Below are 12,770 nucleotides of genomic sequence, written 5' to 3'. Positions count from 1 at the left end.
GGGCTTCGGGGAACACAAGAGGTGAATATTGCCACAGAAAATAGAGTTCTATTTGCATGTACATGTGAAAGCAAAAGGTGTCACTTTTGGGTGACAGTCACCCAGTTTTTTCCTTCACGAAAGCATGGTGGAAACATGATAATATGATAAACATGATAATAAATAAATATGAAATATGATAAATATGATAGAGAAACCGACTGCCACTTACTATCAGTATAGAAACAGTAAGAGCTTGGTGACTTGAAGTGTCCACTTACTGCTTGGTCCCAGGCAAGTTATTTACTCCCCCATGAGACTCAGTGGTCTCACCTGTAAAATGGGGCTGATAATGGGCCCCATTTCTGTTGCCTGGTGCTGGGATTAGGTGAGGTCATATCTGCAAAGCACTTAAAATAGAGCCTAGCACATGTAACATGCTCAGCAAATTTTTATCTGTATCATGGGTATAGCATCTTACAAAGTGACTCCTATTTTGTTACCTTCCAATCACAAGTTCCAAATATGGGGAGAATGCACTGCATTTAAATTCTTATGTGGCTCCTGCAATGCAAGAGACCCAGGTTTGATCCCTGGGTCCGGAAGATCCTCTGGAGGAGAAAATAGCAACCCACTCCAGTATTCTTGCCTGGAGAATCCCATAGAAAGAGGAGCCTGGTGGGCTACAGTCCATGGGGTCGCAAAAAGCCAAACGCAACTGAGTGACTAACACCTTCAGTTCCAAGCCCTGCCCTAGTGAGTAATCTCCTTCTTAAACTATTACCACTCAAAGACACAAAATGACAAAAATCTCGTGTGTGCATTTGTGTGTGCATGTGCGTGTGTGTACATGCACATGCTTCATTTACTTTTTAAGTGTTAATATTTAAAAATCAAATTGTCCACAGAGAACATAAATGATGATTTCAAAAAGAAAGCTTGAAGAGCATATAGTTTAAATAACTGAAAATCTTCAAGATAATCAGAGAATTATTTTTCAATTACACATTTTTGAATCATTTGAACTTCGCAATATGAACACATATTTTCTGTGAAAAATAAAATCTTGACTTAACCTTATACTCCATAGCAAAAAAACAAAATTTACTTCTTTATTTTCTCAGTGTATTCAATAAAGTAACAAAAAATTGTAATGGGGAGAATCTTTGTTTGTTATCCTATTACGAGTTAATCACTAAAGGGATAGTTCCTATAATCTTAAAGTAATGGCCCATCTGTGGGAACCTTGCCTCCCAGGTAATGGGCGTCAAGCTAAAATCTCTTTGATTAACTCACAGGAAATCTCCTGACCAGGGCCCCCCGTGAATGACTGCAGGAAGGAAGAAATTAACTCACCCTCTCCGGAGGCTTTAGAGATTTTGCCAAAGCCTGTGGTTATGTGGATGACAATAAATTGTGGAAAATTTTTTAAGAGTAGGAAATACCAGGCCACCTGACCTGCCTCCTGAGAAACCTGTATGCAGGTCAAGAAGCAATAGTTAGAACTGGACATGGGACAACAGACTGGTTCCAAATTGGGAAAGGAGTACGGCAAGGCTGTATATTGTCACCCTGCTTATTTAACTTTTATGCAGAGAACATCATGTGAAATGCCGGGCTGGAAGAAGCAGAAGCTGGAATCAAGATTTCCGGGAGAAATATCAATAACCTCAGATATGCAGATGACACCACCCTAATGGCAGAAAGTGAAGAATAACTAATGATCCTCTTGATGAAAGTGAAAGAGGAGACTGAAGAAGTTGGCTTAAAACTCAACATTCAGAAAACTAAGATCATGGCATCTGGTCCTATCGCTTCAGAGTAAATACATGGGGAAACAATGGAAACAGTGACAGACTTTATTTTTGGGGGGGCTCCAAAATCACAGCAGATGGTGACTGCAGCCATGAAATTAAAAAATGCTTGCTTCTTGGAACAAAAGTTATGATCAACCTAGATAGCATAGTAAAAAGCAGAGACATTACTTGCCTACAAAAGTCCATCTAGTCAAAGCTATGGTTTTTCCAGTAGTCATGTATGGATATGAGAGTTGGACTATAAAGAAAGCTGAGCACTGAAGAATTGATGCTTTTGAACTGTAGAGTTGTAGAAGACTCCTGAGAGTCCTTTGGACTGCAAGGAGATCCAACCAGTCCATCCTAAAGGAGACCAGTCCTGAGTGTTCATTGGAAGGACTGATGCTGAAGCTGAAACTCCAATACTTTGGCTACCTGATTCGAAGAGCTGACTCATTGGAAAAGACCCTGACGTTGGGAACGATTGAAGGCAGGAAGAGAAGGGGATGACAGAGGATGAGATGGTTGGATGGCATCACCTACTCGATGGACATGAGTTTGAGCAAGCTCCAGGAGTTAGTGATGGACAGGGAGGCCAGGCATGCTGCAGTCCATGGGGTTGCAAAGAGTTGGACATGACTGAGCAACTGCACTGAATTGAACTCGAGGCTGACCAGAATCAGAAATGTTTAACTTTATTCCCTCCTCTTTTAGTAAAAAAGAAGCCTGAATTCTAACTCAGACAAGATAGTTCTTCAGGACAGGAGTCTTCCATCTTCTTGTGTGTCTTCCATCATTATTTGCTCGCTTTCCAAATAAAGTCACTCTTTCTTGCCCCAACAACTTGTCTTTTGATTAAAAGACCTGTCATGCAGTGAGTAGTTGGGAGTAGGATATGGAAACCCACTCCAGTATTCTTGCTAGAAAATCTCATGGACAGAGGGGCCTGGCAGGCTACAGTCCATGGGATCACAGAGAGTCAGACATGACTGAGCAATTGAGCATGCACGCTCGCATGCTGTGAGCGTTATGGGCTTGGACCTGATAACAAAATGATAAGCTATAAAACAGCATTTGTATCCTTATCTTTTAGACAATTTGTAGAAATGAGAAGTAACTTTGGAAAATCTGCTCTTCTCACAAATAACGCTAGTTTAAAGAAAATTGCTTGCTGGTATTTCAGGATTAAACTATTATCCTTCCTAAAGGTAAAAACGGAGAAAAAAAGATTTCTGACAAAGATCATAAAAAAAAAACCTTCAAATAAAATTTATAATTACCTTTAATGATACAAGGGCTTCACAAATATTTGACTCATTAAGCAGATATTTTCTCAAGGCTGAATACTTTCAATCAACAACTCCAAGGCAAAGATGTAGATACTTCTCATACATTTAAAAGATTCCTGCCTTGGAAACGAAGCTTGTGAATCTGATGGAGGGAAGGATCACTGAGATTACAAACCTTTCAGACTGTGAGTTCATTTGCATGAGATGCAGATTTACGGCTGGAAGCAAAATAAAATGCACTAATAAATAATCAGACTTGATTGAGAGATTTTTCCCAAGGGAGTGAAAGATATGCCCTAGGGCTTTCAGGCATCTTCAGACCACAATTTGATAGAAGTAACCTCACTGGTGAAAATTTTTCTCCAAAAGAAACTTGAAAATATTTCCCTAAACCCACTTCAATTAGCATTTAGGTCTCTGCTCTGTTCTAAAGAGTGAACAAGCTTGCTGTTTATACCGGCTCATATTTGGATTGGATTGGATCTAAAATTATAAAACAGAGGAAAGAATTACTGGTGCCCTGAACCTCACCTGAGCCATGAGCTTTCTTCAGATCAGTTCATTTCCCCCAAATTGATAGATATAATACAACAGCACCTGCCATTGATCACGAAGAATCTGAGAAGCCTTTATTGTTCATGCCCTTTATTTTTGTGATGAAAGGTAGTTACATATCAAAAGAATTATGACTATATTGTGCAGTGAAACTTCAGGAAATTTTTAACATCAAACATGAGACTTCAAAGGAATTTCATGTTTGTGGCAAGCTACTTTGGGAAACTTTTGAGAGCTGACTCTTCAGATATCAAGGGATATTTGGGCAGAACAATTATAGGAAGCAGTGCAAGATATAGACAGTGACCCACTGCATTTGAACTTGTGTTTTCAAGTAATTTCAAGTAAGGCATGTCTTTCCTCTCTTGAGTATTTCTTCATTGATTCAATATACAGTTATGGAGCACTTACTCTGTGCCAGACAGTAAGTCAGGTGTGACTTACAGGCTAGGGGTGTCACCACTAGAAGCCTTCCTTGCTTCATGGCTGCTGCTAGAAAACAGCCTTCCTTGAGGGGTTGATGAGACCCATCTGTGCATATTGATATTTTCAGATGTGGAAGCACCCTCCTTCATATAAGTGCTCTATCAGCAGTTCAACGCATTTTGAAAGATAAGAAAGTCAGGACAGAGCATGCTCATCAGTGTGAGGTCCAGGGTAGAGCTGAGATCAGACAGTCTCGGTTTGAACCCTGGCTTATGACCTGCCAGGTGTGTGTCAGGGTGCAAATTATCCAATCACCTTGACAAATGAGGATAATCATAGTATCTTGCCCAATGGACTGACATGATAATTAAATGAGACTATATTGGTATGTTTATTAACACACACACATGCACATATATGCACATGCTAAGTTGCTTCAGTAATATGTGACTCTTTGTGACCCCATGGACTATTGCCCATAAAGCTCCCCTATCCATGGGATTCTCCAGGCAAGAACACTGGAATGGGTTGCCATGCCCTCCTCCAGGGCATCTTCCCAAGCCAGGGACCAACCCACGTCTCTTACATCTCCTGTATTGGCAGGAGGGTTCTTTACTACTAATGCCGCCTGGGAAGCCCATATTTATACACACATATATGTGAACACACACATACACATGCTTATATGTATGCATATATTCATATGTCTAGTTTAAAGTAGTGTCGACACACAAGAGTTTAATAAGCTTTATTCACTGGTGCTGTTGTTACTCATCTGATTTTGTATGACCTGGCCTTTCAGGGTATCTAGTGACCAGCTCTGGCTGAAGAGCCCTCCGGGGAGGGGCCTTCAGTGAAGGTTATTCTCCATTACCAGTTGAGCTAGGTCATTCCCAAACTTCAGCCCATCAATGATTAACATCAGTGGAGTTCTCAGGACGTGCTCCCTACAGAGCTGACCAGTGCAGGCTTTACCCACCCAAATTCTCTCTAGGAGCCCATCTGCCCAGTGTCTCCTGCATTCCTCTTCTCCAAACCTATGGTTATTTGTCCTACAAATCACAGATGCACATCCCAGAGGAAGACTTGCCATATTTGGATTGGATTGGATCCAATCCTCTGTGCTCCTCTGTGCTCCCCGCCCTGCCCCCACCTCAGTCTGGGCTGGGTGCCCTTCTCAGAGCTCCCTTCTGCCACTATGTGATGTCCTGTCCTGGGTGCTCCCCCTGGACTGCAGTAATCTGGCCTCTAGGGGGGTTGCCTCCTCCATCCAGGGAGTGCCCCCTGGTGCAGGCACAGGGTCCCACCAGTCATTTTCCTCCCAGGGCTGGCACACTTCTTAGCCCAGAGTGTTTTGGAAGATTGAAGGGCCAACCCAAGTGCTCTAAAAAGTAGATCTTCTTTCAAAACATCCCACCCTCACGTTCTCCCCCAGAGTTCAAAAGTCTGTTCTGTACTTCTGTGTCTCTTTTTCTGTTTTGCATATAGGGTTATCGCTACCGTCTATCTAAATTCCATATATATGTGTTAGTATACTGTAATGTTCTTTATCTTTCTGGCTTACTTCACTCTGTATAATGGGCTCCAGTTTCATCCATCTCATTAGAACTGATTCAAATGAATTTTTTTTTAACGGCTGAGTAATATTCCATGGTGTATATGTACCACAGCTTCCTTATCCATTCATCTGCTGATGGGCATCTAGGTTGCTTCCACGTCCTGGCTATTATAAACAGTGCTGCGATGAACATTGGGGTGCATGTGTCTCTTTCAGATCTGGTTTCCTCAGTGTGTATGCCCAGGAGTGGGATTGCTGGGTCATATGGCAGTTCTATTTCCAGTTTTTTAAGAAATCTCCACACTGTTCTCCATAGTGGCTGTACTAGTTTGCATTCCCACCAACAGTGTAAGAGGGTTCCCTTTTCTCCACACCCTCTCCAGCATTTATTGCTTGTAGACTTTTGGATAGCAGCCATCCTGACTGGCGTGTAATGGTACCTCATTGTGGTTTTGATTTGCATTTCTCTGATGATGAGTGATGTGGAGCATCTTTTCATGTGTTTGTTAGCCATCTGTATGTCTTCTTTGGAGAAATGTCTGTTTAGTTCTTTGGCCCATTTTTTGATTGGGTCGTTTATTTTTCTGGAATTGAGCTTCAGGAGTTGCTTGTATATTTTTGAGATTAATCCTTTGTCTGTTTCCTCATTTGCTATTATTTTCTCCCAATCTGAGGGCTGTCTTTTCACCTTACTTACAGTTTCCTTTGTTGTGCAAAAGCTTTTAATTTTCATTAGGTCCCATTTGTTTATTTTTGCTTTTATTTCCAATATTCTGGGAGGTGGGTCATAGAAGATCTTGCTGTGATTTATGTCGGAGAGTGTTTTGCCTATGTTCTCCTCTAGGAGTTTTATAGTTTCTGGTCTTACATTTAGATCTTTAATCCATTTTGAGTTTATTTTTGTGTATGGTGTTAGGAAGTGTTCTAGTTTCATTCTTTTACAAGTGGTTGACAGCATGTATATTATCTATGGTGAAACAGATCACCAGCCCAGGTGGGATGCATGAATCAAGTGCTCGGGCCTGGTGCACTGGGAGGACCCTGAGGAGTCAGGTGGAGAGGGAGGTGGGAGGGGGGATCGGGATGAGGAATACGTGTAACTCTATGGCTGATTCATGTCAGTGTATGACAAAACCCACTGAAAAGTTGTGAAGTGATTGGTCTCCAACTAATAAAATAATATTTAAAAAAAAAAAAAAAGTAGATCTTCTAATTGTTTTAAAACAATGATTTATTTTGAACCCACAGTGGTATTTCCCTGCTTCAGGCTTTCAAACTCACTGGGTTATACTCTGAAATACCTACTTTTAAAATTTATTTATTTTTTTTATTGAGGGATAATTGCTTTATAGAATTTTGCTGTTTTCTGTCAAACCTCAACATGAATCAGCCATAGGTACACATATATCCCTTTTATATTCTATAAATCCTCAACATCGGCCTCAAAGGATGGAGGTTTGTCACCACTGAGGATAAATGAGCACCTGGCTTCAAAGTCCACTCCTCAGGTGAAAGGAAGAGGAATGGGGCACTGAAGGCCCCATTCCACCCTCTCCCAGTCACTGTTAAATCCTTTGTGAAATTTTTCTCATGGAATTTTCATCAGAGCCCAGCAAAGTAGATGTCATCAGGCCCACGTTGCAGATGAGGAAAGGGAGATCCGAAAAGTTAAGTCACACGTCCGAGTCCACCAAGATAGAAGATAAGAAATTACTGGCAATTCAACTCAGGCTTGCATTTGTGGAATGATTCCACCACTTGCAAGTGTGGCTACTTGGGAAGCAGCAACATTCATCAGTCAGTATAAAATATGGCAGTGAAAATGTCTTGTACATACGCAGTGGGGGACTTATAAGATCGGCTGTTGAATGAATGAGCAACCTTGCACAACACAGTCCTATATCCCCCTGCACATTGAGTACAGACACACATCATTTCAAGTCTGTGCACACATATACAGTGAAAAAGAGATTTGTTGAACCATATGGGAGACGGAGAAAACCTGTCTCAAATCTCTGCCAAGTCTGTAAGTTTACAAATGGTAAGGTAATTCCATTTACTTAGGGGATTTTTTAAAAACAATTTCCCTGTATTGTTGGATAGCTCCTTTTCTCCAACATAGATTGAGAATCTGAGGACAGTTGACCCCACAGAGAGCAACTTTAAAGTATTTATTGAAATATAATGAAATGGTTCCAACAACCATGCTCTTTTTTTAAAAGATTTGTGTGTGTGTGTGATGTAGACCATTTTTAAGGTCTTTATTGAATTTGCCACAATATTGCTTTTGCTTTATGTTTTTTGGCTTTGAGGCATGTGGAATCTTAGCTCCCTAACCAGGGATAGAACCTGCACCTCTTACATTGAAAGGTGAAGTCTTAACCAGTGGAGTGCCATGGAAGTCCCCCAACCACCATGCTCTTAGCTGGCAGTTTCATTTTCGCCTGGTCTGTCTGCTCTGGGATGCTGGCCTCTGTCTCACCCAGGTCCACAAAGACTGAGTCTGGGGGGATGTAGGCAAACAGATCATCTATTGCTATTCTATTGCACACCTACTGCACACTAGCAGAGAAAGGACTGTAAAAATTGGTGGATGACACAAGAGATTGTACAAGAGATTAGCAAAGAGCTCACTCCTTTCTGTGCCTTCAGAGCAGCCCCGCCGGCCCACAGAGTCTTCTCTGGTACCGGATGACCTTCCTTAACAAACATAGCACAGGGCTTACAGGCAGAGACTCTAGAGCCAGAATCCCTGTGGGCAAAAGCTAGTCTTGGACTGTGTCAATGAACAATGGGCCTCCGTAAACAGGCCGCATCTCATTGAACATTCCCTTTACTCCTATGTGGCCGAGGCCGCTGGGGCTGTTACTATTACTACTGTTGCCATGGCAACTACTACAGCCTCGCCTCTTCCCCCTTCCTCTTTCTAAATACTTCTTCTCTTCCTCCTTCTTCTTCATTTGCATACTATTTGTGTCAAAATTATACATGCGAACAATTGCAAGAATCAAACTGTACTGAAAGTTTTGTTACAATTTTTAGCAACAATTCATATCACTTTCTCTCCCACTTCTCCTTCTCCATCCATTCATATGTCTCAGGCTATAATTTTGGTATTTAGCTCCTTATCTCAAAATGTATAAGACTCATTGACTTTTCAGTTTCCAGCTCTATCTACTGTCTTCCCACTATGGATGAAAGAGTATGTAGCAGTCTTTTTCCTTTATGTGTCCCCAAGAGACACACTCATTTCCCCACTCCCTCACTTCCCCAATGGGGTATTAATATATTTTTCTGGTTAGGTCAATTTTCAGGGTTTAGGGAATTATGACTAAGCATGCTACACAGAGATGCTTCAAGTAGTAAACTGTATGATAGCCAATGTCCTAGCTAACACTTTGATTCCTCGGAGTTAAAAAGTATCTTCTGTTTATTGTTGAGGTTTTTTCTCCTGACCTCATCTATTCAACTTCAGATTCTTAACCAACTAAATAAATCTCTCAAGGCAGCCAGATATCTTAGTCATTTCTATCAGCTCACTCTTCCTGAAGAAGACTCTCCAAGGGTCTTTTGATCTAACTCAAATCAGAACTAGTCATGGTTTACACTTTAGGCACAGCTGACATCGATGACCCTCCCATCATCGTGAAGATTTCTTATGCCTCTTTCTCTCCTTTGCTGGAGCTCCGACTTTCCGTATTCCATTTCTTCCTCCTTGATTTAGTCCTTCATTTTAGCAGAGTTCACATCATTTTCTAACTAGTTGAGATAAGATATAGGAGAGATATATTTTTTGAGACCTTGAACTTGTAAAAACGTACATCTCAGATTTGACTGATTAGCACGTTTCCACCGCCTTCTAGTGATAGATAATCCCAAAAGATCCTGATTCCTCAGCCTTTATATCCTATTCTTCTGTGCAGACTTATTGGCTTTGAAGTTTGTTTTGATTTATGTCTGTTTCTAGTCATTATACTATAGCCTTGGTGAACCCTTCAATCTGGAAACTCATATATTTCGGGTCTGAGAGAATTTCTTTATTTCATTGATGATTTCTTCCCCTCTATAAAGTGAAGTGAAAGTCGTTCAGTGGTGTCTGACACTTTGCGACCCCATGGACTATACAGCCCATGGAATTCTCCAGGCCAGAGTACTGGAGTGGGTAGACTTTCCCTTCTCCAGGGAATCTTCCCAACCCAGGAATCAAACCCAGGTTTCCTGCATTGTAGTTGGGCCACCAGGGAATGTTTTCTCACTTTTCTTCACCCCCTCCATCCCTATTTTCTTTCTTTCTCTCTGTCTCTCTCTCTCTCCCTTTCTTCTTTCTCTGTCTGATATTGAACTTACTGTACTGGCCCTCTAATTCTCTTATATATATATTTTTCCTTCTCAGTCTACTGTATAAGGAATATCTTTAACTTTGTCTTCCAACACATCTTTTGAATATTTCATTTCTACTTTCATGTTTTTAATTTATGAGAACTCTGATCTGAAGTTTGTTCTTTGAATTTTAAGTAAACATTGCATTTAATTTACAATTGCAAAAATCTGTTCATTTCTCTGAAAATACTGAGCATGATTCTTTTGATATTTCTTTCTCCTGGCAGAGTTTCTGTTTATTACAAGCTATTTTTCTTTTTCCTATTTGATTGCATGGCTCTCACTATTCGTGTTAGAAGATTTCTCTGGATGTTTGATAATCTTTAGTCGTCACTAACCTAATTGGGAGCTTACAGCAAATGAGCAGGTCTTGCTGACTGTGAACTACACTCCAAGGGAACTGGGGAACTTCTGATGTCATAATCTCATTCCTCTTGGCTCAGCCACATCCCCATTGAAATCATTCCAGTGTCCAGCCTGGAAGATGAAGTTTTGAGCCTAGCTGGAAGTGGGGTGGGTGTGTTATTTCAGCATCTGGTATGGATGCGTCCAGTTAGTTATGCTATCTTCAGTACTGCATCCCAACTCAAGAGTCTTAATGTTCTTCAGTTCAGACACTCTCTGTTTTACTCTCTTTAGCAAATAAGCCTTCAGTCTTCTGCTTGGAAGAGGAAGGGACAGACATCCAGTTATTCAGGATGGGCAAGCAGATTGGTGCTTTTTAAAATGTTTTAAAAGGCTTTAAAACCCTGCACCCCATCTTAGCCTCTCTTTTATCCCTTCTTCCTCCTTCCATCATTGTGGATGACTGTTCATTCCTGAGCCTTTCAAGAGATTCTTTAGCACCCATCAATTCATGGTTATTTCCAGGCACAACTCAAAATTCAGCTTCTGGTGTCATAAGCCAATTACCACGAAACATCTTTCCAATTTCTCCTGTGTTTTGCTATAGTCTCCTCTTAAGTTTTCTCCATCCTTGTGAATTTACCATTTTTCAAACATACCTCATTGCCATTTTATGGAGATTTTAGAAGCGAGAAAATGTGTGTGTGTGTGTGTGTGTGTGTGTGTGTGTGTGTGTGTGCGCGCGCGTCTGTGTGTGCTTAATCTACCATCTTTACCCTGAAATTCAAGTCCTTGTCTTTCCCAAGTCTTCCCAAGTTGTACAAGTTAGGAGAAGACCCTCTAGGCACAGTGCAAGACCATGGGTGCACAGATCTGCAGCCGCTCATGCCCCCTCCTCTGTGGTCAGAGAGAAGACTTCATTAAGGATCCCGCTGCTGGACTTCCCTGGGGGCTCTATGGTAAAAATCCACCTGCCAACACAGGAGATGCAGGAGAGGCAGGTTTGATCCCTGAATTGAGAAGATCCCCTGGAGAAGGAGATCTTCCACTACGACCAGTGTTCTCGCCTGGAAAATCCATGGACAGAACAGCCTGGCGGGCTACAGTCCACAGGATCACAAAAGACTCAGATACGACCAAGCGACCAAACAAGGATCCCATTGCTTTCTGAAGCCTCTTGCTGACTCCTGCCCCTGCAATCAAACTTACCTTACTCATCTGTGCTGTGAACATGCAGGGAAAAGTCAAGGTCCTAAGGAAGCAGCGAAGACTCAGGGCTTATATCCAGGGCCCAAAGCCAGCACCAAAGCTTCACAAGAGGAAGAAATCCTCCACGATGCACAGCATTGATTTCAAAGTATGGAAAGGAAGAGAGTAGAATCCCTCATGTTCCCAACTCACGCCACTCTTTCTAACCTGAGCCTGAACACTCCAGGCTCCCAAAGACATACCAGAATGGAAAAGCAAAGGCCAGGCACGTCTCTAAGCAGTGGGTACCAAGAGAGGAGGGCACACGGGCAGGGGCAGAGTTCCACCTCAGTGCAGCTGACAACAGAGTAGGCTGCCTGCAGAGAAGGTATGAGCAATCATGACGTTGCTCTGCTTTTTATGATCTCCACGCACTGCCACATCTAGAGAATGTCAGTGAGAAAATACTCTCCACGGCTGCAGACTCCTCCCATCACACCCTACCCCCTGGCATCCCTCTGGGGATGATGTTACCTGTGGATGATGTGGTACCGCTGCAGATACTCCAGGGCCAGGGCCAGCTCGCAGATGTAGAGCTTCACGTCCCCTTCTGTGAAATGTACATTCTGCTGCAGGTGATAACGCAGGTCCCCTCCCAGCAGCAGGTCCACCACCATGAACATGTCCTCCTCGTCCTGGAAGGAGTACCTAGGAGCACCGAGGAGCAGAGAAAGTTAGGGATGGAGATGTCTCCCATGCCCTCAAGACCAATGGCCCCATTTTCCAGAAGGGCAAGCTGAGGCTCAGAGAGAGGCACTGATGCTAAGTCACAGTGCCCTAAGGTGGAGTACCAGTCCTCTGGCTCTGGGCTGACAAATGGCACTTGAACCAATGCTGGTCTCCAATACATTACTTCATTTTTAGTGCATGCTCTAATTAGACATTGGCTGAGCACCAAAGAATTGATGCTTTCGAATTGTGATTTTGGAGAAGACTCTTGAGGGTCTCTTGGACTGCAAAGAGATCAAATCAGTCAATCATAAAGGAAATCAATCCTGAATATTCATTGGAAGGACTGATGCTGAAGCTGAATCTCCAGTACTTTGGCCACCTGATGCGAACAGCTGACTCATTGGAGAAGACCCTGATGCGGGGAAAGATTGAAGGCAGGAGGGGAAGGATGAGACAAGAGGATGAGATAGTTGGATGACATCACTGACCCAATGGACATGAGTTTGGGTAAACTTTGGGAGA

General features: G+C 42.2%; 1 protein-coding gene across 6 annotated transcripts in view; it reads right to left on the bottom strand.

Annotated features, from left to right (window-relative positions):
• The window catches only part of STK32B (serine/threonine kinase 32B), a 372,649-nt gene that overhangs the window by 130,507 nt on the left and 229,372 nt on the right, over positions 1–12,770 (bottom strand). For all 6 annotated transcript variants that reach the window (XM_065914648.1, XM_065914649.1, XM_065914650.1 and 3 more), the window contains exon 4: positions 12,051–12,224. In XM_065914648.1, the coding sequence (XP_065770720.1) occupies positions 12,051–12,224 (174 nt within the window). The remainder of the gene's footprint in view (positions 1–12,050; positions 12,225–12,770) is intronic.

The sequence above is a fragment of the Muntiacus reevesi genome, chromosome 22 (assembly GCF_963930625.1).
Source record: "Muntiacus reevesi chromosome 22, mMunRee1.1, whole genome shotgun sequence".
In the NCBI taxonomy this organism is placed as follows: domain Eukaryota; kingdom Metazoa; phylum Chordata; class Mammalia; order Artiodactyla; family Cervidae; genus Muntiacus; species Muntiacus reevesi.
The sequence above is the reverse complement of the archived record's forward strand: the minus strand, read 5'-3'. Positions and strand labels throughout refer to the sequence as shown.